This window comes from Zeus faber (genome assembly GCF_960531495.2).
Source record: "Zeus faber genome assembly, chromosome: 2".
Lineage (NCBI taxonomy): Eukaryota > Metazoa > Chordata > Actinopteri > Zeiformes > Zeidae > Zeus > Zeus faber.
In genome coordinates this window covers 16219975-16246053 of record NC_137189.1, presented here as the reverse complement: position 1 = coordinate 16246053, position 26079 = coordinate 16219975, and the positions used below count along the sequence as shown (strand labels likewise).

General features: G+C 42.1%; 1 protein-coding gene across 1 annotated transcript; it reads right to left on the bottom strand.

Annotated features, from left to right (window-relative positions):
- Window positions 1-74: 74 nt before the first annotated feature.
- Window positions 75-25596, bottom strand: ak9 (adenylate kinase 9; the record flags this gene model as incomplete). Its single annotated transcript, XM_080023117.1, has 34 exons — window positions 75-265; window positions 413-527; window positions 683-785; window positions 883-981; window positions 1229-1398; window positions 1912-2108; window positions 5580-5682; window positions 6034-6272; window positions 6701-6918; window positions 7195-7338; window positions 8077-8278; window positions 9222-9432; window positions 10043-10261; window positions 10795-11019; window positions 11132-11200; window positions 11904-12123; window positions 12725-12840; window positions 14238-14474; window positions 14569-14772; window positions 14987-15126; window positions 16365-16559; window positions 17109-17256; window positions 18185-18300; window positions 18706-19010; window positions 19549-19688; window positions 19820-19921; window positions 20426-20500; window positions 20616-20729; window positions 23251-23427; window positions 24298-24410; window positions 24567-24663; window positions 24780-24832; window positions 24925-24988; window positions 25507-25596. The coding sequence occupies 34 exons, from the start codon at window positions 25594-25596 to the stop codon at window positions 75-77; spliced, it is 5211 nt and encodes a 1736-aa protein (XP_079879243.1).
- Between the last annotated feature and the right edge of the window lie 483 nt (window positions 25597-26079).

The following is a 26079-nucleotide window of genomic DNA, read 5'->3' as shown; positions in this document are numbered from 1 at the left end:
AGAATTTCTACATGGTAATCACACCCTAAAGAAATACTGTCCTTAGGTGAAGAGTGCATTAAATGTGTCGCCTGTTACGGCAATTCTCCTAAAGCGAGGAATCTGTTCAGCTTGAACTTAAAGTCGATGGTCTGCTCACTGAGGGGCGTATGGCTCTTCGTCATGGTGGTGCCCAGGTACGGTATGAGCGCGCACGTCTCCTCAAACGACGCCAACCTCTGTTTGTACTTCTGCCGAACAAAGTCTGAGCTATTCTGATTGAAAGCTGTGGAAAAATGGAGGTTGGAGGCAGTGGTGGGGATGGTGGTTTGAGTGTATGACAAGCGATGAAATGGTAAATTGAGATAGTAAAAAGTGCAATACTCTTAAAAAAATAAACACAAACCACCATTTCCTGTATCATTTTGTTTACCTTTCAGGTAATAGGCCATATAGAGGAGAGCTGATCTTTGCACACTGAGGAATGGATACTTTGGTTTGACACACCCCACAGCTGTCATGGCTTTAATGATGGCTTCAGCCACACCCTGAGTAACCAAGATGCAGGCATGAGTGAAAAACACATTCACATTTACATTAAATGTTGTATTAAATGGATTGAATGTAATTTAATTACAAGTTAATTACAAATAAAAGAGAAAATAAATAAAAGATTCTCTGAGCAGTTTAAGGTGGTTCTGACCTGTTCCAAGTAGCCCAACATGGGGAGGGAGGTGAGGTGCAAAGGCTCACAAACAGGAGGCAGCTTGTTGGGAAGCTGTTGGTCACAGTAGGTTTCAGGAAGCCTGAGTGGATTGTTTTGTACAATTGATAATTGGTGTTAGAAATTAAGCCAAAATGTAAGTTGCATCTGGATTCATCTAATAAGACTTATACACCCACATTAGAAATGTCTGCTGTTTTTGCTTTGTCTCAAAGATATAGATACGTTCCCGGTATTCCACAGCAAACTCCATGTGTCCTCGAACCAGGGCTTGGTAGCTAAAGCCAGGGAAACATCAATAGAAAACAATATAAAAAAGTGTCACAAGTTCCAAAGTCACAAACATTACAGATTTTAGTGGATATAGGTAATTAGTCTGTCGTAAAATATCTATTTGATTCACACTATATTTAATGTGCTATTCTTTGAAATTGTATCGACTGCATAGTCCGGCTGCACTTCCAACAATTGTGTTTCAAACATAAAAACCGAGGCTTTGGGTGAAAGCAGACATAGACAGTGTACCTTTGCTTTCCGTCCAGGTAGGTGACAGGGCAGAAGCCCTTCATCTCCACTGCCTGTGGGAACCTGTCCTTCAGCTGGGCTTCAGTCAGCTTCCTGGGCAGGAGGTGTGGCAGCGGGAGAGCGTGGGGACAGCCGGGCATCACAAACTGATCTGGAGTGGCCAGGAACAGCTGCGGTTACCACGGAGCGAAGGAGAAAAAATTATGTATTTTTTTTACCCTTAAATGTGAGGCTTCATTATCAATAGATGTATCACTTGGACTGTTGGTCTGTGATGTATTTAATTTGACAAATTTATATCTACATGTGCACTCCAGATGAGCTCAATCCACAAACACCTGAATATGTAAAGCCAGGCGTTCCAAAACTTTTTTATAGCAAGGCACCCATCCCCCTGAAAATGAACACAATTTATCTGCCAATAATAAACTGCCCTGTAGTGTGGAGTGCAAAATTAGGTTACACAAATGTACCAATAAAAAATGTATATATATATATATATATATATATATAAATAAGCCCACTGTCGTTATTGAGGCTATACATAGTTTCAAAAAAACCCCAACCAACCAAATAAATAAATAAATAAAAGGTATTAAACATGTAAAAGAAAATAATTTAAAAAAAAGATCATTTTTTCTTTGTATTTAAAAAAGTTAAAAAGTCAGTTCCACCGTGCTTACCTCCTGGTGATCTGCACAGCACATCTTGTAGAACCGTTTCTTGTATTCAGCTGCCAGTGCCAAGGATGGTGCCTCTGAACAATCCACTAGGTGGCGAAACATGGCAAGGCAGACAGGACAGTACTGGATAAACTCTCCCAGCCGAGCTTGTAGCTCCTTGGGGGTGATGCAGAGCCTGTGGACTGAGGCTGCCTGGCCTTCATGGTCAATCCACAGATACATAAAGGGCAGAAGAAGCAGTAGATGAACTGATAGGTCTCAGTTAGTTAAGCCCAAAAACAAACTTGATACATGGAAAAACTAAATGTTTGGGTTGTGCTCCAACCTTGGTTTTACAAATGAAGAACAACAGTTCCTAATATGCCTTAACCTGTCTCCAGACATCTCCACTGAATAAAGCTGATAACCAACCAAGTCTCAACTTGACCTTGACAGGCTGATTGGGCCACTCAGACACCCATCATAAGGCCCACCCCCCGGTATACTGTATATACTGGGTCACCACCTGTCATACTTCCTCTGACATATTCAGCTCTTGAGCGAGCTGGTCAGTGAGGCCACCGGTAAGAATTCTCGTTCTTCATTCGTAAAACCAGGGTTGTAGCACAACCCAAACGTTTTACTACATTTCAAACTTGAGTTCTTACTCTGCCATATTGTATAACCACTACCCTAACTGAACACAAGGTCAGAACCAATTTGTCCTATGCAAGCCCCCAATGACAGAGACATAGAACCCCGGGTCCGGGTAGTCCATACCAAGGACCAACTGGCAGATGTGACCTCCAATACCAATTCCAGCATATAAGAACCCATTCATAGGGTTCAGAGGTAAATTCTATTATATATATAAATCATATTACTGCTCCCCCAGACCCACCACAATGCTTGTCGGTGGGAATTCCACGTACAGCTAAGCTTGTATCACCTGACCATAACCACTTTCAACCACATAGCGTAACTCTCTACGCAGGCAAACACCTGGCAGCTGTCAAAACAGCCTACGCCAGTGCTGACGGCGTCATGTCCAGACTGTAGAATCTGGTGAACGTGTGGGGTTGCCCAGGAAGCAGCACCACACAACTCGACCGAAACCCCTTGTAACAATGCCCACGAGGTAGCCACACCCCTAGTACAATGCACTTTAAGACCGTCTGGGGGTTCCTGCCTCACAGATGAGTAGGCTGTTGAGATCGCTTCCACTATCCAGTGAGAGAGACGATCTTTGGACAAGGGTTTTCCAATAGTCTGAGATCCATAACAGACAAAAAGCTGGTCTGACTGGCGTACGTTGCACTTCACATAGACCGATAGCGCCCGGACAGGGCACAGAGTATGTAGCCTATTGTCTTCCTCTGACCCAAAGGGAGGATGAGAAAATGAAGAGAGATCAATAGTGGTTCATTTGAATCCTGCTTTTATGTTCTTGGGCTGAAAAAACAGATCAGGTTTCAACGCAACCCTCCGATTGTCCGTGGAGAACACAGACAGTGCAGCCAGATTTCCCACCCATTTTGCCCCGGACAAGTGCCAGAAGCCTTGCTGACTTTGTAGTATAATTTTAAGCTTATTTTTAAGGGAATCAATGAATAAGTAAACATGTCTTTGTGTTGAGTATGCCACAATTAGAAGTAGACGTGGTTGCTGGTTCGATCCCAGGCTCCTCCTGCTAGCATGCTGTAGTGTTCTTGAGCAAGACACTTAACCCCTAATTGCTCCTGATGGCTGCGTCCGTTGGTGTTTGAATAATTGTAAGTCGCTTTGTATAAAAGCGTCTGCTTAATGTAATGTAATGTAAAGACATGGAAGGCAGGAAGGCTGCTCCTTCCATCAATCACCTATAGACAAGGAATGCAGAGGTTAAGGGAATCAAATTAACATCATGAAATATATGTTTGTATGAAGACAAGATATATCATATGATTAAGATAGGACTTATTTAGACATAATATGAAAAATTTATTCAGACAATATAAATAAGAGCGAATGCATGTCTCAACAGAGAGGCCTCTGAAAAGCTAGAGGGTGAGGGACCCACTTTGAGTGACCTGTGACCTCTCACAGAGGTAGAGAGGGGTCTCAAGTAATTATCTCCACATGGTGGTAATATGAAGACAAGGAAATATGAAGACAAGGCAGAGTCAATGCTTTTAAAAGAATATATTACTTAACAAGCCAAAGAGTTTACAGTGTACTCTGCAGACCTCACTCAGACTGGTTATTTCTTAATGAAGAGTCTTATCTGTGTATCCAACTTACCTCAAGTGCTGCCTATTTGTTTAAAGAACCTAAGAGTGGGGTTTTCTCCACGACAACTTCAACTTCAAACTTCAACATTTTAATCCCACCTCCTGGTGAGGTTCAAATGGGGTCTCGTTAAGGCATTCAACACCAAAACCAGATGCCATTTCGGAGTCAGTGACCGCACCTGCGGGCTTAACCGGTAGGTGCCCTGCATAAATCTGGAGCCAAAATGTGACTGCCTGGTGGCTTGCCTTGCACTCCATTATAACACCTTGAGGATGGACGGTGCCAAGCCCTTTACATTCAGGCCTTGGAGGAAACTGAGTATGATCCAAATATTGCAGCGTAATGGGTAATGGCTGCCCCCAAATAGTCCAACAAATGTTAGTCAACGAGTCACCAAGTTTTTTGTTTATCGGTTGGTCACAGGGGAAAAAATAAAACTCCATTCGGGAGCTGCAGCTTGTCAATATTAACCTTATAACCTATATGGCTGGACTTGTGTATGAAATGCTAGTGGGCTTTTAATTTGAAACAAATTTTAACAAAAATATATGTTCAGTCTGCTTGCTGGTTGTTCCGACACATTCAGAAGAATAATTACAGCTTTTGATGAAAGGCTTTTGCCAGTAATTGATAGGTGGCTCACTTCATTCATGCGCACAGCCTGAAGTAATCTAAAAGTCGGAATAAATGTTGCGTATATTATTATAAAATATATTTTTTATATTATAAGAGCCATTTGAAAACGTAAATCATATTCTTCAATAACCAAATCATATTTTAAACGCCCAGAGTGCAACAGGGCGCCCAGGCACCAGGCCCGGGAACTGAGAAGGCGTAGCGAAGCCGGCGGCCTTATAGCATAGAGTGGGAATTTACAGGCGGGATCTGCGGCCCTGGGAAATGCGCCTGACGAGGGGTCCCTAACACCGACACCGGGAAAACGATCTTCTATACGCCACATTTCAGTGCAAATTATGTCAATATGTAATTTAAATGTACAGTGATAAAATAATAGGGCCTAATAAGATTGACCGACGTAAAGTTTAACCGGTGTAATTAACAGACGGCTTGCTTCATGCATGCGCACTGCGCAGCACTTGAAAATTAAATCTATATTTTATGGCTTAACTGATGAATAATAGTTGACTAGGAACACCTTTAGTCAGGGGCAGTCCTAGTAATGGGACATTTCCATGCGCCACACACCAGTACTCAAAGGCTAGACATTTGGATGTTTAAAGCGCCCTTGTTGACGGGGCTCTAGCGCTCTAAATTATTTCCACCACCTTCATGGGTAAACCTTTGTTTAATAGTCGGTTCTGCTCAGGGGCTAGCCGACCAGTTTCCACTTGTGTGGAGCAGGATGGAAGATTTCCCCTGCTGCCTGTGTCAAGACGTCTGGCCGAAGCATGGCGTACCCACGGTGAGGGTCCTCAGGTCTGCAAACCAAGTCTGTGTCGGCCACCAAGGTGCCACCGGAACCAGTTCCACCCTGTCCTCCCTCGCCTTGTCCATCACTTGCTGCAACAGTGGGAGGGGAGGGAATGCATACAAACGAGCCTGAGGCCAGTGAGCCAGGGCATCGTGGCCCGATGGAGGGTCATCGTTCCGAATGAAGTACCATAGAGGACAATGACCAGCGGATGAATGTGCCAATCTGACGCTTGCGGCCATCCCCTCAATAATAAGTCCACTACCAGGTTTTGCCTACCCTGAATGTGATATGCTGACAGGGAACGGGTGGGACTGGGCCCACAGCTAAATCCTTGACGCCACCTGATGCATGACCAGGGAGCGGGCTACACCCTAACGATTGAGATAAGCAATCGTTGTGGTGTTGTGGGAAAGTATCAGAACGTGGTGTCCCCTCACCCTCACCCGGTTCGCCACCGCTCTCTCCAGGGGACGCAACAGCTGCTGGTGAAAAGGCCACTGGGACGGCTTGTGAGTCACACCTTGTGCCTCCTCACCTGGCCCTTTTCCTTCCCCCTCCTCCTCCACCTCGGAGCCCCACTGGGCTGCGTGGAAGTGCCACAACTCCTGGTGTGCGGCCAACTCCTCCTGATCCCCCTGGCACAGATACTGAGATCCAGAGAGGCGGGGAGCGCGGCCTTGAACAAGGCCCGAGGAGAGAAGAGCCAATTCCTCCTCTTCGCCCTCCCTCAAGATGCTCATTGGCATTTCGGCAGTACGAGGGCGACTAGGGAGGGAACCCGAAGATGTAGGCCCGATGGCGGATGACTTCCGGTGGCAGACTCGAGCAGTCAACGCAAAAGAACGGGTCCAAACAGCAGCACTTTCGCGTGTGCATGGCCGAGCCAGTGGACGCACAGCGGGTGAGTGGTGGGCTTTATAATGGGTGCCTGAGTGGCCCAATCACAGCCTGTCAGGGCCAAGTTGAGGCTTGGTTGGTTTAAAGGGGCTTTCAGCTTTATTCACTGGAGCTGTCTGGAGACGGCTTAAGGCATAGTAATAACTCAAGTTTGAAATGAAGTAAAACAACAGATCCATGCATCCATGTTATGCTATTCCACTTTACCCCTGAAGGACTTCTCCAAGTAGCTGTGGATGTACTTCCTGCTGAGGTGGAGTTCCTTCAGGATGTGGTTCCGCACCCACCACTTGCTCTTGAGTCCGTCCACCAGGGACCAGTTCTCATAGTGCTCTTTGAAGTGACGTCGCACATGCTCCCCCTCTGTCTTGTAGTGGGAGTTTCGGATGTGGAGAATCTCTGAGCTGTCGTGCATCAGGTAACTCCTGCCGTGTGACATGATGGTGGAACAAAGGGACATGGTTCATTCCAGTTTGGCTTATTCCGCTAAATAATACCATATACTGTATGTACGCTTAAATAATAACGCAGCGATTGGATGTCTAAACAACATGCAGAATGACAAATAACAACAACAAGATAAATAACTCTCTGAACAAAGAACTTCCAAGTATCTGTAAAATATTGATGTTTTTAATCAATATGAGTAGCCTATCGTTTTAGATGTTAGACTGTAGTCGTTTGGAGGAGTTCTCCCGTACTTGGGTTTCATTTTGTCCATCAGGCCTCTCTTTAGCACCTCCGCTGTGTCCAGTTCCAGTTCCACGACTATCATGGGGGTTATGCACCGTGACTCCATCAGCTCCGCCTGCTTATGGGTCAAGGGGAAGCCATCCAAAACATACCTGGAACAGTAAAGAGAAGAAAAGCAAAGCTTTACACCTCTATGAGAAAAATTAACCCAATAAACAAAGTGAGAAGTGTGCCTGATTACTTTTCCAATAAAACATGTTTCAATATTCATTTATGTTATTCAAAGTATTGTAGATAAGCCTAAAAGTAAGTTCTACATATGTGTAAGTATTAGGTGGAAATAGTGCAGGTTATGAACTAGATGATTCTGCGAACTGTGATTATAGCATTTTCCTTGAGGTCAGACTCTGATGCAGAAGATGAGTCATTTTGACAAAAATAACTAAAATCAGATAGAATGTTTATGTTGAAACTAAGATATCACACAATGCCATTTAAAACTATTGAATGACTCAAGGCCTAGTATTTGTAAAATTTTTGACTTTTTAAGTTTCTGCAGACACCCTGGCTGGATATGTATAGGCTTCTTAGCCATAGAGAGGGTTTCTTTTTGCAGTACTACACATTTTCTTATGATTCCTCAACATAACATAGGATGGAAGAGAGTCACTATGCTTGAATCTCATCACGAAGAGAAAGGTCAATGACGTTTTTCGGCACAATGTTTGGATTCAGGCACTAGCATTACTGCTGCATTGTACTGAGGTAGATTGCAGTGTAAGCGTCAATAAATATATTTTCTTTGACATCAAGATTAAAAAAACACTCTCGTAGTGTGATTGGGTCATATAAACACCAATGTTGGATTCCTCCCCCCACATCAGACCTACCCTCTTGTACTGCAGACCAGGCTCATAAGCACCACCTCCAGACACCGGATGGCCAGTTCGTCCGGCACACTGAGGCCTATATTGAGGGCCTTCTTCATCTGTGCAGCCAGGTCCGTGTGGCCCTGAGCAGCCAGTACCATGCGCATCGCACTGCCGATGGACAGCCGGGCCAAGCCGTACTCCTGGGCAAACATCTTGGCCACTGGAGAGACGTGTGATGGCAGCACATCAGCGAAAAAAAGATGAAAATTACAGCAGAAAGATAATTGACACAGTTTCTACACGTTATCATGCTTTTATTACACGGCTTTGTGGACTACTCGATTCTGATTGGCCAATAGCGGCAATCGATGATCAGTTATTTCTGAGTAATTCACATCCCTCATTTCACGCAGTGATAACCACGTTGCTTGTGGGGTCTATTTATTTTAGTGGAAGTTGTTAAACTACTCATACGAGGTATAAAATAATTTAAAATCTATATTTTGTGGGAATGTTTATTTGTTTAGTAAGTAGCTGCATAATAATTGGATAATGTGCAACCAGTCGGTCATTATTGCAAAATAACAACCTTCAGAGTCCTACCTGATCATGTATTGTGATAATGACCAGCTGGCTACACATTATCAGTAGTTCCCAGCCTGATGTTTGGGCCACTATGAACAGGGCACAGAGATCAGTGGGGGGAACGAGGCCTTACCTGTTCTGATGTTGTGAAAATTGGATTATTAAACATCCTAGCATACTTACTTGATCATTTCTAGGTAAAAAAGGAATATTAAAATAATATTAAATATATTAAATCAAAATTCTATTTTAAAGGTGCAATCCTGTTAGGTCTCACTTTAAAATATCACATCACTGTCAAAGCCATTATGGCCGATCCATTACACCCGAAAAAACGTGGCTTGTCACTAAGAGCCAAAAAACACACAACAGCTATATTTTATTCATTTTAAATGAAGAACATGTTTTTCTTTTGGTCACAACAAATGTGCGTATGTTTGTTTGTGTGTGTATGGGTAGTTGGGATGGGGAACCTCAGCGTCTTGTAGATGTAAGAAGGGTGCTCCAAGGAAAAAGGTTGGAAAACACTGCATTAAACATGACTGTAAATGGACTACGGACAACTGCTTGAGTTTTACCAGTTGTTTTTCCAGATTTCATTGGTCCTATAATGGCCACCGTAATGGGTATGGAGCGGCAGGGCTTCTGCTTCAGATACTTCAAGGGGTTGAGCGTAAAGGCGGCACGCGTCTCCTGGGAGGCAAAGAAATAGACAAACTGGTGCAGGAGCAGTGGGAAGGTGACGCTGAGTGGCCCCTGGACCGACTGGAGCAGGTCCCCTTCTATGAACTAGATACATAAACAGTAGAGGAGACGAGAGAAGGGAGGGTGGAGAACGGTGATGAAGGATTTGATTGTTTAAACATTGTCCAGAAGGAGGCAAAGAGGTTAGTAAAGAGGTTCCCAAACTTTTTATGGTGAGGCCTCCATGGCAGACTAAGCTCTGGCCGAGGAAAATACTATGTGGCTATTTATTTAAGACCAAAATTTGTGAGGTTAAGCATACATATTTTGCGAAAAAATAATAGAAAAACTGAAAAAAAAAGAATCAAATGAAACAAATGTAATTTAGTAACTCTTACGACAATAACAACACAACAACATTTTTTATTTGCTTTGTTTGGAAAAAGATTGTTCTGAATGGCAGTGGAGATCGCTCTGGTTGTGCTGCTGCTGCTGTGGACCTGCTCCACTGCTCTGATCGCATAGTGGAGCCGAGATTGCTTCTGAAAAAATTTGGCCTTGTAGAAATTGCCCCTACCGGTGGTTGGGAACCCCTGCCTTAGATTGCTGCGGACGCCAGTTTGGGATCCCCTGTACTATTCCCTTACAAAGCTCCCAGCTTAGATAGGGCGCCAGTGACTCTGAGACAGGACAGAGGGACTGAAGACACGCACACCTTGACGGGGTCCCAGCAGCCGAAGGCGCTGTGGAACTTGTATGAGGACTGAAGCAGCTTGCGTGCCAGGCTGTAGCTGATGTGCTGGCACTGCTGGAACAGGGACTCCCTGTTGGTCAACAGGGGTTGAATCTTGCGAAGCAGCTGGCAGCGCACGGCACGGGGCTTGCGGGCAGCGTTCACAGTCACCTCAGGGACGTTGCGCTCGCTCAGGAGCTCCTGAATTTAAGAGAACACACAAAATGTTCTGGACACAGACTGATCCCGCAATGGCTTCTTTTTGTGAGGACTTTATAAAAGACCATCCCAAAATACTTGCACTTGCCAGATTTGGGAGTGTTATAGCGATGATATAAAAAGCTTACTACAGTATAAACTAGGATTCATTTTGGTTCTGAAATGTTTAAAACACAAGACCGTGCAAACTCTGTAAAATTAACACACCAAGTTTCGCATTCTGTAGTAAAAATATTGAGTTTTTAAAAACTCATATAGATGTAACACACTCCACAGCCATAGAGGTCACAGTAAGGGTAACTAATTATCAATCAATCGATTAATCTATTGATTATTTTTTCAATAAAAATTATATTAAAAATTCTAGTAAATCAGAAGTTATGTGAGCCAAAACAGATATCATCAAATTGCTTGATGCTTTGTTTACCCAGCAGTCTCCAACATAACCTTTGATTCTATGATATGGGACAAAGAACAAACGAAAAATAGCACATACAGTGTAGGCGTCTTTGTACCTTCACGGTGGCCATGTAGCTGTCGTCCGACTCGTAGCGGACGCCGATCTCCATCTCCAGCCTCTCCACGGCCGCCTCGTCCATCTCCTCCCCTGCCGTATCATCCTCCTCTTCCTCGGGGGGGAACTCTTCATGAAGTATGGCCTCCACCTCATCGTCCACGCCGTCCTCGCGGCCCCTGATTTCGTCTTCCTCGTCTGGAGTATCGTTTTCGCTGTTCTGGTCCTGTGGGGGTGGGGCGTTGAAGGATGGGGAGAAGGGGTGGTGATGATGATCATCATCATCATAATGATGACGAGTCTTTGGTGAGTAAGCTGTTTCAACGGGTCCCACTCACCAATCTTCTCGTCAGTTCAGCAGCTTTTTCCGTCAGGAGTTCGGCCCTCCTCTTGGCCACGGCCTCCTCCTGTATCAAAGAAATGTAATTCAATTAAAATTGTAAATTTAAATTACAATACTGATTAACACCTCAAATGACTAATGACAAGAACAAACCGGAAATCCATTCATTCCTATGGAGAGTGGGATTCCGCATGCAAAAAGCTATGACGCGCTGTGGTACATAATTTACACGTCTGATCGAGGCTCAGGGATGCGTTTAAATTTTTCAACTCATGTGACAAGTTTGGGTCTGACACTAAGACTGGAATTGACGTCAGTCAAGTTTTTTATTGGAACTTGGCTTAAAACTAAGTAAGTAGGACACATATTTCTAAATAATGAGGTTATTAATGTTAACGTTGGATGTCACCATATTCACTATCAATAAATCTCTTTTTATGTAAGTGAATTGTACGTGTCTTTTATGTTTGTTCACCCTTTGCAAACACAATATAAAGGAAATGTCCAGCTGAGCAAACTACTCGCTGTTGTTCTGGAGAAAAAAAAAACAGCTCTCCTATTTTCGCTGACATATTTTGGGATACAAAACTCAGACGCAGTTAATCCGACTGTTGATTACGCATTCGATGTGAATCAGGCTTCAGTGTGTACAGGCCACTCTTATTCACCATGAAGAAAGTAGCACAGCTGAAAAGTCAGGCGGGAGGAATTGGATTATCTCAGAGGTGGGAGGCTAAGATATCGATATGGGATTGGCTCTTCCTCACCCAAATATTTTTCCGCAGCTCACGGGCGAGCTTCTGCTGGGCTCTGCGGAGGCGCCGGCGTTCCCTCCAGGCCTCCATGCGATGTGGCAGCTGGCGATCCAGGACGTCTGTGACCTCCACTGCCATGATGACGGTCACGTCCGGGAAAAGATGCTGCTGCACCATGTAGTTCACCTCCTCTCTGTTCTGGGGGAAGCCCTCCAAGATAAATCCGGTTGATCTGTAAAAAAACAACCAAACAAACAAATCACTATAGCTATTATAGCTATTTTACAATGCTTTACTATTGGGAGATGTATTGATCTGCTACATCTTTTCCCTGTGCTTAAACACAGTTCAACGAGGTAAAGTAAAAGACTAAATCGCCGTTTGAAAACGGGAAACATTATAGTCATTACAGTCGTATGCATCTTAGTGTATTTCTTGAACATGTTTTAAGTAACAGTAATATTGCATAGTATTTCAAAATGAATCTCAAGTTAGTGCGGATGGAGACAAAATAGCTGATTTGCAGAATGGCAAAAGAGTTTTAACACCCTGAAAGAACTGATAAAATGCATTATTTGTGCAAAAAAACATTTCCGGTATAACAAAAACTGTCTGACTAGAATGCATTTAAGCGCATTGAGGAGTCTCTCAATAGTGAAGTGTCCAACGAGGTTGTGCTATAAAAAGTTGAAAAAGGCCTGGGTTGATTAATCAAACCAATCCTTTTATGAAAATGTTTTTTGTGCGCATCTGCGGGGGCAGGGGGAGCACAAGGTAAGAACAAAGCAACTCAGCTAAACTTTGTGTTTATGTTTTTGTGGCTGTGTGAGTACTTGAATGGCTCCTGCTCCCAGTAGAGTCCCAGCACCACATCCAGGACCTCTGCAGGCAGTGGCTCTCCATCAGACAAGTAGGACTTGATGGCCTCCTCTTCCTCGGTCAGCACTACCTGTCACAGGAACTTGAATAATATCACTGGTATACAAACTGACTCCCGAGTCAGTTTGTGAGCTGTAAACTGAAATATCTGACTGTTCTCTAATGAAACACATCAATCCTGGACCTAATATTAACTTTTCTTTCCAAATGTGATCAAAACACTGTTACAGATCGTAAGTGTGGCTCAGTGCGCACCCTATTGGTTAAAATTGGCATAAAGTGCGCAGGGAGGATGCTTCACTAGATGAAGTACTTGTAAAAAAAATTATAATAAATAAATCAAATAAACACCAGCGGTGGAATCCCCACCAGCCCTGTGAACATCCATTTTCAAACTTTGGGGCTAAAACTATACAAGCCTTGACAGTAACGGTTGTCCAGTTACCAGATTGAGTCATTTGGCAACCATTTTGTGGCCTCTGGTTTCCCCCATTAGCAACCACTTTTTAACAAAAACAAAAAAGGGGACAGCAAACCGCAAAAGATGCACCCAAAAATAAATACATTTGTTGCATTAGTGATATTTAAATATTGCTGTTACAGCCGGAACCAGAACACTGCCCGTGCGTTGGTGCTTTTATTCACGTACGCACCAGTGGATGGCAGTAGAGCAAGGTTGTTACAATCAGGGATGCAAACAACTCGCTTTTCCCTAAATGTCACTTTTTCCACATCAATTTGAGTGATTATTTTTTAATCCATGGACTCGTTCTCTGATATTATGTCAGAACTAAAGTGCCGACAAGGCTCTAGTCTTGTTTGAAAGCGCTCCGAAGCAATGCTGCCTTCAAGGTGCTTGGAAAACTGTAATGTGTGTCGGAAGTGATGCATTCATGGAACCCGGAAAACCCTCAGCTACCACCATAGGTATATTTCAGACCTTTTATCACCATACATGTGTTTGCATACCTGTACAGAGCTCAAAAATAAGTCAAAACTAAAACTACGTATGAAAAAACAAAAACTAACTGAAACGATATTATGTTCTGAGCAAACTAACTAAAACAAAAATATACAGGAAATGTCTAGTTTTAGTCCTTTTTCTAGTCAGTTTGGTCAAATTTGTCAACATAAAGCCAGTACAATAACCAGTTCTTATCTTTGTAGACAGACAGCATTAATAATGAGCATGGCTCAGACCTCAACTGGTGGGGAGCTGCTTTTAACTGGAAAGATGCAAATGCAGATGCAGATACAGTATCCTAATTATTCAAAATATAAAGTGACTAAAAATGGCAACCATATTCAGTTTTGGCAATCAAAAGCTAATGCCTGGTTGCCATCCTGCACTTTTAAAAGTTATTGTTGAGCCCTGCCAGGTGTAGAAATGACTCCTAAATTAGAAATATAAAAGCTGTGGATCATTGCGGATACAAAATACCCATGAAGAAGTCTATGGCCGCGTACCTCTGGCTTCTCAGACGGGCTCTCTTCCCCATCTTCCTCCTCTCCTCTCTCGTCATCCTGTGTGATTTCCATGTCATCGGCGCGGGGCACCAGCACCCTGGTCTTGGCCAGGATGAGCTCCTGGAGCCGCTCCCTGAACTGGATGTGGAACAAGCCCAGCTGCTCTGCCAGCCAAGTACCATGGGTGGTCTTACCGGACCCCCGGACCCCGATCAGAAAGATTCGCAGAGCCGGCGGCTGGGACAGAAGACCAGACAGGAGAATGAGCCTGTCTGTCTGTAATCCGGTAATTCTCTCTCTCTCTCTCTCTCTCTCTCTCTCTCTCTCTCACCTTCAGAGGCTCGTCCTGCGCCACAAACTCTTGGGGGTTGCGAATGAAACGCTCCCTGGCCTCTTCCCCCGAGAAGTAGTAGGTTTTTTCACGGTACTTGGCCGCAAATTCGTCGATGCAGGGCAAGATGACGCAGCGCTCTTTGAGCACCACGGGGCAGAAATGACTGCTGTCTCCCAATACTCTGGTTGAGGACCCTTCCGTCTGATGTCAGCCGAGGACCGAGGGGAGGCAAAAGGGAGGAGGGATGTAATGTTGTCGTGGAGAGAAAACTGATAGATTCTCAGGCTGCAATGACACCCATAAAAGTTACACATGCCACTGAAAAACATCCAGAAAATGTGAATTATTTGGAACAGCTGACTTGACACTCAAACCGGAGCCAATACAAAATGATTAATCTCTCTTTTTGACTGACTTCCTTCTCATCGTCTTCAAACTCTTCCTCGTCGTCGTCTTTGGTGAATGTTTTCTCCAAGACCGACAGTGCCTGAGCGTCTTCTTCCTCCTCAGCCAGGTCCACTTCCGAGAGCTCCCAAGCTACGTACTGAAATGGTTCTGTCAAAACAGAAAGGGCTCCGTCTTATCTCTTTAGAAAAATATTATATTGCGCTACGGATGTTTCATATCCAGGTCAATTCAAACACCTGTGAGTAAAGTATATAAACAAGAAACTTTGTGTGTACCTGATAATGTCAGCACAACGATTAGAGCACCGGGTAGATGTCAACAATGAAGCAAGCAATGCTAATCACGGATTCAGGATTATCATTCGCCAAAGGGAAAACAGCCCTGCAACTTCACCTGAGTATAGCACAGTAACGTTACAGCAAACACAATCATTTGATAGGAATACGCAAGGAAACACATATCTGTGAGATAAACAACATTTGGAAGATCCATCTTGACACTTTCCTTTTTGGGTAAAAGTTAGGGCTTGCCCTCTGAAAGTCGACGAGTCCAAACATCAGTCGGAAACCCGTCAGTCAACAGAGGTTCTTCAAGTCAAACAGTTTTTTGTTAAAACAGATAGAAGCTTAGAGAATGCCCAGGGATAACATTTCAACAAGGAATTATAAATAAGGGGAATCATAAATAAACTTACCGTAATTCATAAACCGTAAATCACAAATATAAATATACCGTATACGTGTGAATCCGTGTTTGCGTCCGTGCCTCCAAATAAAACAACAAACAACAGTGTGGGGGCGGGGCACGAAGGAACGGGGCACGACTGGTCTGCGCATGACGCATGGTGAGGGGGTGATCGGGGAGGGAGTGATCGGGGAGAGAATCACGGAGAAAGTGTCCCCAATACGCACAGTTTCGTCCCATACCATTCCATACACACTATTTTTGTTCCATGAGCAAACGTGAAATAAAATCACATCTAAGATCTATGTAAAGATTCTAGATGTCTATCTAAAATGAAAACACACTGTTCTGGTGCGCCGATTGCGGGCACCCCATCGCTAGCGCGCGCATCGTCAGTACCGTCAGAGAGGTAGACAGGTGATGGCTCCTTCTCCGCGACCTCCCCCTTGGGATGGCCACTGTGACGCACGAAAGCTGTCAATCTCAAAGACAACTGACAGATTCCCTCATTTCCCTTCTTTCTTTTTTTTTTTTTTTTTTTTAAACTTTGGAACAATTGCCCCAGTTAAGAAATCGCTTATATTCCACTCATACATATTATTTGGATAGAATTCCCTGCTTCACCAGTGAAACACTGTACTACTATGAAAACTGTGATGTTTGTAAGCAGACACCACATACGTACAGACGTGGCGACTTACTCTCCATCTGGAAGACCATCTGCTCCAGGAGGTCTTCAGGGCTCTTGTTGCTAATCTCCAGTAACGCAAAGCTGCATGTTAAAACTGTCTCCATACTGTCCCAATCTCCAGCAAACTGCTTCAACTGCAGTCTAAAGTTGTCCATCTCCGGGCCCTCTGGGTATCCCTGTTCCCACTTGACAGGCTGAACCCCATCTGAGGGGAGCAGAGATGGAAAAAATAGGGTTAACAGACCTGCCAACCTGGGAAAATATTTTGAGTACCACAAAAGTGTAACAGGGAGTCTTAGCGGCGTTTGAGTTACTGCAGCTAAATGACTCCATCATGCTGCCAATAGCCGTCTCGTAACGAGGCTCATCACATTGTATGCAAGCTACTACGGCTAACTACATATAGACATTTATCTCATTTGAATATATCCCTTGAAAGGCATCATCTTGTTAAGTTACCAAACATGTTTACCAACTAGAGATGCACCGATTGAAATTTTCTTGGCCGATTCCTATTTCTGATTTTTTCTAAGTCCGACCTGCAGATTCCGATTCCTGATCTGAGAGCTCCTTGTTCGCCTTGTAGATTCTGCTCAAAATTGTCCTTCCTGCAAACAAAGATGGATCACATGCTCCAGCGACATTTAGGTAACATAGGTACACATTAAGGTACAGCAGATACCGCACCAATCCGTTGAGTGCTCGAGCGTTTTCAAAATAAAAGTTTGTGGTTTTTGGTTTGAGCCCATCCTACCTGCAAAACCCTCGCTGTCCCTGAGGCAGAAGAATGTGTCCGGAAAGATCCCGGCGTTCTGCAAGGCAGACAGCTCTGCGCGGTTCTTGGGGAAGTTGTCCAGCACCCAACCAGTTTTGACCTCTGCGTCGCCATCCGCCTCTTCAATCTGCGACGTAAACACGATGAAGACTTCCTACAGCTACAGTCTCAACTGGGGTACACGCCTCAGTGCCATGACACACCAGGCGTTTTAAGACTCAGACAAGAATTTTGTTCTGTCACCACTGTCACCTCAGTATTTCGGTTTACCAACGGGGGGGTTGGTGGTTTTTTAGGTTTTTTTTCGTCTTGTCAGTCATTGTGCATTACAACAACAGGATAAAACAGATAGACGCTTACAAAAATGCACAGGGATAACATTTCAATGAGGAATTTTAAATAAGGGGAATCATAAATACATTTGTATATGTGTGAATCGAGAAAGACAACCAAAGTGAGATTCCACTATCACTTTGGTTGTCTTTCTTTATCCATTTTATTCTTCTCGTTGGTGTATCGTCTTTTAACATTACCGTCACCTTCTGGACTTGAGTGAAGCAGTTAAAACAGCGGCCCCTTTTTCATATGTCAACGTACGAATTTGCATGAACTTTGTGGGTCTTTAGACTGCAGTGGAAACGCAGACAACGGACTGATGGAACCTTTTAGATCCTTGAAAAAAGTTGCTTTGACTAAAAGCTCCAGGTACTTTTGGTGGAAACGCGGCTAATGATGATAACTAAACAATGATTATTGTGCTTGTATTTCATATCACACACCATACAGCATGCACTCAAATTCATATATATACTCATATATGCAAACTTTCACCAGCAAACAAAACAAATACAAAAAATTAATGATTAATAATAAAAGAATATTACTTGATTGCCAGTAATGGCTCAACCTCGCAGTGAGTTCACGTGACTACGGTATTGCGGTAATGCGGTTATCGTCACATCCCTAATCTCGGCTATTGTAGATTACACGTGTGATTTTCATAAGCTAACTCATAAATACTTTAGTTTAAAAGAACAAAAGAGCAACAACCCTACCTCGTCTATACGTTGCTTCAACGCGTTGACGCACATTTCAGGAGAAAGCGATGTGCTGGTCTCTTTGGCCTCTAACAGCGCGACAGCTAGAACATCCACTGGCTGATCCTCTGTCTCTGAAAAGAGCAGGAGACATCTGCAAAATTGAACAAGTTCTAAAGCAGGAATATGACAGTGTGTGTGTGTGTGTGTGTGTGTCTGTGTGTGTGCGTGCGTGCGTGTGTGCGTCTTTCTCTGAACAAAGTTGTGTCTGATAAAAACAATTAAACAAATAAACAACTAATAAAATAGCTGGACTATTTTTGAAATAATGATCATAACCATAACAGAAATGTATGTCATTACATCCCCTTTTTGCAGCGTGTTCTTAATGTTTCCTACGTTATTAAAGCAGCCATTTGCAAAAGATTGCAAAAGTAAATTAGGTTAAATTACGTTCTTTCCTGTCTTTTCATTCAAAACGAACACAACATAAAATCACTCATGCCTGTCTCAGTCTGGGTCAGTTCAGCAACGCTCACCCGAAGCCTGTGTGCTTTCAAGCTCCTTCATCTGGAGTTTGGCTGTTGCTTCCTCAATTTTCTGTAACCTTTTCTGCTCAAGTTTGAGCGCGACCGGCCGCATCAGCTCCTCGACATCTATCACGAAGGCGCCGTAATGTTTGGCTAAAACACCACACAGGGTGCTCTTGCCCGCCCGAGGAGGCCCCACTATGGTCACCTTGCAGGGGGGCCGGGGCATGGGAGGAAGCAGGTACCGCCGGGGGTTGATGACAAACTTGTGGTAGGCTTCCTGAGATGAAAGGATGTACAGCTTGGCCTGGAACCTGCCCAGAGGGTCGACAAATGGGTTGATAACCTGCTTCTTCAAGCATTTTGTTCACCTCACATCGTTTCAAACACTCACATACACACACAGTCACACAAGTTGTGCAATAATATATGTGCAATAACGCTGGTATTGCACTGTACATAATGTAATAGGCTAGTTAGTACATAGTAACACATATTACTATATATAACACAATTTATACCCAACATACCCATAACAATAATGTATCCTCTGCATACAGTAGTATCGCATTTTGTATATTCTGTGTATTTTTATATATATTTCTGTTTTGTAGTTATTGGCTATTTGTTTATCATTGGCAATTTTTATTTTATTTTTACTTCACTCTTTATTCTATTTTATTTTATTATTGTTTTTATACTCAGCTTTTTTTTGGGACTGCTAAGCTTTTCTTTAATGCTGTTCTTCTGTCCTGAAACGCACCAAACCTCACGATGACAGATTTCTCGTATATGTAATTGTACCTGGCGGAATAAACTGATTGTGATTCTGACCTCTCACAGAATACTCACCCCACACAAAACTGAGGCTTCCCCTCGACGATCTGGCCCTCCTTGAGACGTACGGGGCATGTCCTGCCCCAGCGGCTCCTCCTCCACCTGAAGCCAGGGGCAACTGTCTTGAGGGAGCACATGCACCTCAGCAGCGCCTCCTTCAAGGAGCAGCAGGAAAGGAATATGGTGGTGATTCACGGGTCCATTTGAGAGCGGATCTTTTGGATGTCTCAATCTTCAAGTATTAAAGAAATAATCACTTTCTACATTTTTCTAATTAAGCCCTTACCGTTTCAATATCGTCCTGAAATTCCTCATCTTCGTTCTCATGCAGTCGAACGGGAACGGCAACGCGCTTCAGTGCCATGGATTCGAGACGGGACATCACATACTAGGAGCACAGCAATGTCCGAATGTGAATTTAGTAATACTGTGTATTGTAATGTAATGTGTATGTTTACTGTGAAATCTTTTGGTTAATAGTCTTATTGGCAACTTTTTGTTTACTGTTTAAGGTTTAGATTTAATGTTAGGATTGTTGTACATCACCATTTCTATCTTAAGTTCCTCTTTTTGGATCACTGTTTATTTCATAAGTTATTGTATAGGACCTTATATTTCATTTGTGGCCATTACCTTTTATTTTTTAGGTCTTTTTCATTTCTATCATGTTTTAGGTTATACTTGTTCATCATTAGGTTTAGTGTACTGTATTCTATTTGTGTGTATTGTACTCTATTTTCAATTTTTCTTGTGTACAGTTAACTGTTTATTTCTATCTATCTATCCAGCTATATATATATATATATATATATATATATATATATATATATACTGTATATCTCCATCTATGGTTCAATGTTGTGACCATCATGTTCGGTTGAGGAGGTCTTACTACGTGCAGCTCCTCGATGCTGCTATTTCCATCCAGCTCGAACCGGAAGCGAAAGTCGTGGTTACTCATGTAGTCCTGAGAGATCACAATCACCCAAAAATCGGTCAAGTCAACCCGTATCTCCACAAAGTATTTTTCAGTCGACTTCATGTTATAAATTGATAGTGGGTTTTTTCTGTGTGTAACTTGCCTCCAGGGGTTTGAGCATGATGTCCTTGTACATCTTGATCTTGAGAGCCACATTCGGGGCTGAGTTGTTCTGTGTCCAAACCATCTGTTGGATATCATCCTTTGAGAGTACTGCCTGAAATGTAAACAAAAATGAAACAAGCATTTAAACGTGCACAAACCAAATAAATGGCTTGGGAGGTGCAAAAGGTGTGGCGATTCTGTAAAAGATGTAATGCACAAAGAAAAACACACTGTCTTATAGCAATGAATCACACATCTAAAGGGGACCTATGAAAAACTTACTTTTGCAGTGCTTGTGCACATACATATAGGTCTCTGACAGGCCTACTAAAGCGTCTTTCACACATGCACTCCCGATAAAATCTGGATAATCAGGTCAGGACATTGTCCGGAGTTGCCCTTTCACACATGTAGCACACAGCCAGAGATTGTCTGTGTCAGAGCCACACTACCTGGAAATACTGTGTTTGGTTTAGGCGAGAGGCGGAGCCTGGGCAGACTGTGCAGGAGGCAGGACGTGACGCAATGACGCTGCGGAGTTTTAGCACACGCAAGATGGCAGACAAGGCTACCGACTTATCCACTTGCTAGCTGCCACTTGCTAGCTGCTAATTCTCCGGACAATTACCTGCTCTGTTCACACATACCGCTCAATCGGACATTACACGGAGTTGGTGCTAGGGTGCTGGCTGGGTAAAGTCCGGGTTATGTCCGGTCCAAATGATTCGGATCCTCTGGGTAATTAACGTTGATTTTAGGGTTGCAGTGCATGTGTGAAAGCAGCATAACGCAAACTGTGAAATAAGACAACTTAGTCAATTTTTTGGGAGCTGTCTATTTCAGAAAACATATGGTAAAATAAGCCGTTTAGATTTGCAGCCCTTAACAACGTCATTAAGCGCTTCAGTAAAATAGGAACTGCAGAATTGTGAATGATCAACGTGTTTCCAGACCGTCATGGTTCATGACCGTCTGGACTTGGCAAACAAAAGAAAATAACTCCAGCCACATGATTATTTTTTAGTTATCATCATTGACTGTCTTCCATCAAATGTTCAAGGGCTACTGGAGAACCTAAAATTTTCAGTTGCTCCCCTCGACCCTGGGATGGACAGCCCATATAGGGGATTTGTTTTGTGTGTGTCCGATTATTCCTAATTATTTTCTCAGGCTGTACCCAACTCAGAATTTGTCAGTTGATTTGGATTTGGCTGTATAATCAGTTTTTTTTTCAACGGGGGGGGTCTAGGGTTAATAACCACCCAGATAAAACAATTAAAAACAGTGTAAACAACTAAAAACACACTATTGTAAAACACACTGTTTTTAGTATTGGTATTTTCAGCAGAAAACTTCAAAAATATGTTTTGGGGACCTGAGGAGACCTTTTTTTAACTTGTTGAAAAGGAGCATGACAGGTCCCCTTTAACGTTATACCTTTTATCATTAGGTGTACTGTAAATTAACATTTTTATAATCCTTAGGTTCATCTTTCTGGTTCCCTGTTAGGTTTATTTAATTAGTTATTGTGTATGACCAATTTCTCTCGCTTATCTTTTGGGTCATTGTTTTTATTGATATATATATATATATATATATATATATATATATATATAGATATAGATATAGATATATAGATATATCTATATATATATGTTGTTTATCATTAGGATTAGTCTATATTGCCATATTTTCAATGTGTACAATCAACTGTTAAATTGTATTATATTTTTTCACATTTTCTCATATATTACCTTAATTGTTATTACCTATTCGATGTGAATTGCTTTGACACTGTAATTTCCGTCCAGGGATGTTTCAAGTTTCTATCTACATGTTAACTAGAATTGCAGTATAGTAGAAGGTAACTATAGTCTAATTTGATTATCTTTAATAAGCTATTAGTTAAGGACAAATTAGAAAACAATGAGTGAATTATCATATATCAGACACGTAACCATATAATGTAGGGTATATAACAAAATCTGCAGTGGTGGAAGAAGTACTCAGAGCTTTTACTTGAGTTAAAATGCAAATATCCACACACATAATGAAATATAAAAGTGAATGTACCATGTTGATGTTTCTATGTAAGTAAAAGAAGATAAGTACTTGCTCTTAAATGTACTAAAAGTATTAAAAGTAAAAGTACTTGTCATACTTGTCTGTATGTTCAAAACTAACATCTATAATCATAAATCCATACAAAAAAAACTTTAAGTAACACGACTGTGTTAGAAATGTAGGCGAGTAAAATTTACACAGTAGATATTTGCTTTGAAACATAGTGGAGTAATAAAAGTCGGAAGTCTTTGGAACTGAATATCCATAAGTAAGTACAGATACTTGAAAAATATATTTAGGTATTTATACAGTATACCTTCCACCACTGGAAATCAAACAGTTTATTGATGTTAAAAAACAACAGGAAGACATAAAGCTATGATTGTATGAAACGATCAAAGTGAGTGAGTGAGTGACATTGCATTAACTCTGCCAACAAGGTGTTTACACAGACAAAACTACTGACTTACAGCACCATGACAGCCTAAAGGTGTGAATGATGAAAATGATAGCCACAAAAAGTAAATTGACCCCAAATGTTGACAGGTATTTTTTCCCGTGAGCCCTACCTGCTCCTTTTCACCCAGGTTGTCATCACTCTGGTCTCCGTCATCTGACAGAGACTCCCCCTCTTCCATCTTTGTGTGGGGCTTCTCGCTGGTCAGCTGCCCGCTGAGGTAGACCTGGCCCGTTACCGGGTGCTGCCTCAGACCAGACAGCCGCTGGATCAGGTCCACGTCTGCACACTGAGCCAGGACAGAGTTTCACCATTTATCCAATCTAAATCTAAATGGATCTATTTGAATTTGTTGATACAGAGGTGGATGCTTCACTGTTCACTTTTGGTTCAAAGGCTATTGTCAGTATTCTGTTTTTACTACTTAAATTACTCAGTTTTATGCCGCTTGATTATACATTTTTAGGTTTATTTTCCACTATCCTGTCATATGTTCGATTTTATTGTGTAACAATTGCTTTTTCCAGGTTTAAAAAAAAAAAAATGTAAATGTCAGGTTTACTTTCCATTATCCTGTCATATTCTATTGTGTACAGTTAACTGCAAGGTTTATTGCATATTTCACTCTTTCCAGATATTGCCATTTTTATTCCATTGTTTGTAGCTATTGCTGCCTATTGTTTTTGATGTCAGCTGCTGGGACATTGCAGTTTTCCTCTGGGGATGACTAAAGTAAGTAAGTATGCATGTATGTATGTATGTATGTATGTATGTATGTATATATGTATATATGTATGTATGTATGTATCTATCTATCTATGTATCTATGTGTCTATGTGTCTATGTAACTATGTATCTATCTATGTATCTATGTATCTATGTATCTATCTATGTATCTATGTATCTATGTATCTATCTATGTATGTATGTATGTATGTATATATGTATGTATGTATGTATGTATGTATGTATGTATGTATGTATCTATCTATCTATCTATCTATCTATCTATCTATCTATCTATCTATCTATCTATCTTGCACGATCTTAAGGTAAAAGCTAAATTCTTGTGTCAACATGTAAACAATCGTTGTGAGAGTGGAAATCTGAAAATGATTCTATTTCTATGCAATACTACACTAAAGAAGTCGCTAGTGACCTTGATATTAATGAGGAAATCAGGTGGAAACTCCAGCTTTTTGATCATGTCAATCTGCTCCTGTATCTTCAGACACATTTCTGACATGGACGGCAGGCAGCTCAGCACGTACCCTGTAGAATAAGAGAGGGACCAATCTCATCAATACAGGTTGAAGACACTTTATATTTATATCACATAACATATTTACAGAACATAACAAGACATTACGGTTACAAAATTCAGATCTACCTTTTAATGTAGATTATACTTTATATTCATGGAGTTACCGTAGTGTTTAACGTCTGGTGACGTCAGCCTTGCAATAATTAGCTGGAGCACCAAATCTTCCGGAACACTTTTCCCCTCATTCAAAAATTCCAGAAACTGAAATAGGGAAACAGGATGCCGTAAATGCAGAAAAACAGAGGGAAACAATGGAAAGTTTAGAAATATATCATATTAACTGTATATTATCACAAAGTATAGATGATCATACACACCTCTTTGCCCTCTTTTGTTCTGTCCTTGATGTGTCGGTTGAGCAGTTCTGTGTCTATAAAATATGAGCTTTTAGATTAAAAAACTAAAATTCCACTGCCGATCCAGAGCATTTGTTCAAGTATATCTGTTCTCTGCTGTACTTGCCATCAATCAAGATACAATTCCACGAGTCAGCAATTTTTTTGGCCAACGTGGATTTTCCCATCCCCTGCAATAAAAGAACCAGTCAGCCACAGAATATTTCACATCCATATATTATATTATTTCGATATCATATATATTTCACATCTCATAATACAGCAGAATATACATTTAGCTTTGTCTATCTTTATACTTATACTTGTTGGTAAATAATTATGACACCAGCTATTCTATTTTCTGTGTCAAATTTTGGGGGGGCTGTGTACAGTAATATCAGAGCACTGGGTATGTCAACTATTTGTAATACTTTAAGCACATTTAATAGCAAGTAATTACATTTTTACCTCTAAAACATTTACTGAGATAGAAATGTAAATGTGGTCATTTTGTGTCAGAGTATTTGAATACTTCTGAGCAATTCTTCCACACAGAGTGTGTAGGTATGTAGGTGTGTGTGTGTGTGTGTGTGTGTGTGTGTGTGTGTGTGAGAGAGACAGAGACAGACAGAGACAGAGACAGACAGAGACAGAGACAGAGACAGAGACAGAGACAGAGACAGAGACAGAGACAGAGACGGTGAATTACCGGCTTCCCAATAATGAGAAAGCAGGAGGGTTTGGCGAAAAGAGTCGCTCGCTCAACTTCGTCTTCATTTTGACTGTCCACTAAAGCCATGGTTCTCTTTGCACGTGCTGAACGCAGAACATGCACAACTACAAACAGTAATGAAAGACGTCATTACATAACAGATATGATCAGCGAGTTGACCTGTCCCGTTTCATGTTGTGTGAATGTCACATCATTTATTCTCTCGCATAGTCACCTGTGCTGCGGCTCCCTTTCACTTGGTTCTTTCTCTAATTTAAGCAACGCTGGCGTATACGAAGTCGGGCAAGTTAAAGTTGAACGGAAAAAGTGTGGTTCGGGTTTTGAAGCTGGCACGACGCGACCCAAACACTGTAACTAGGGGACGGGACGCGTTCGATGCGGCGTCATATGGAAGGCCGTGACGTCAGACGCTCCGAACCTTTATAGAGACGTTTTCAAATTCTCGCCACACTACTCTTCCCCGCTTTATAGTTGGATTTTCTCCTCTTATCTCTCCACATCTAACTTCTCGCTTTCATTTATTGTAACTATAATAATAATAATAATAAT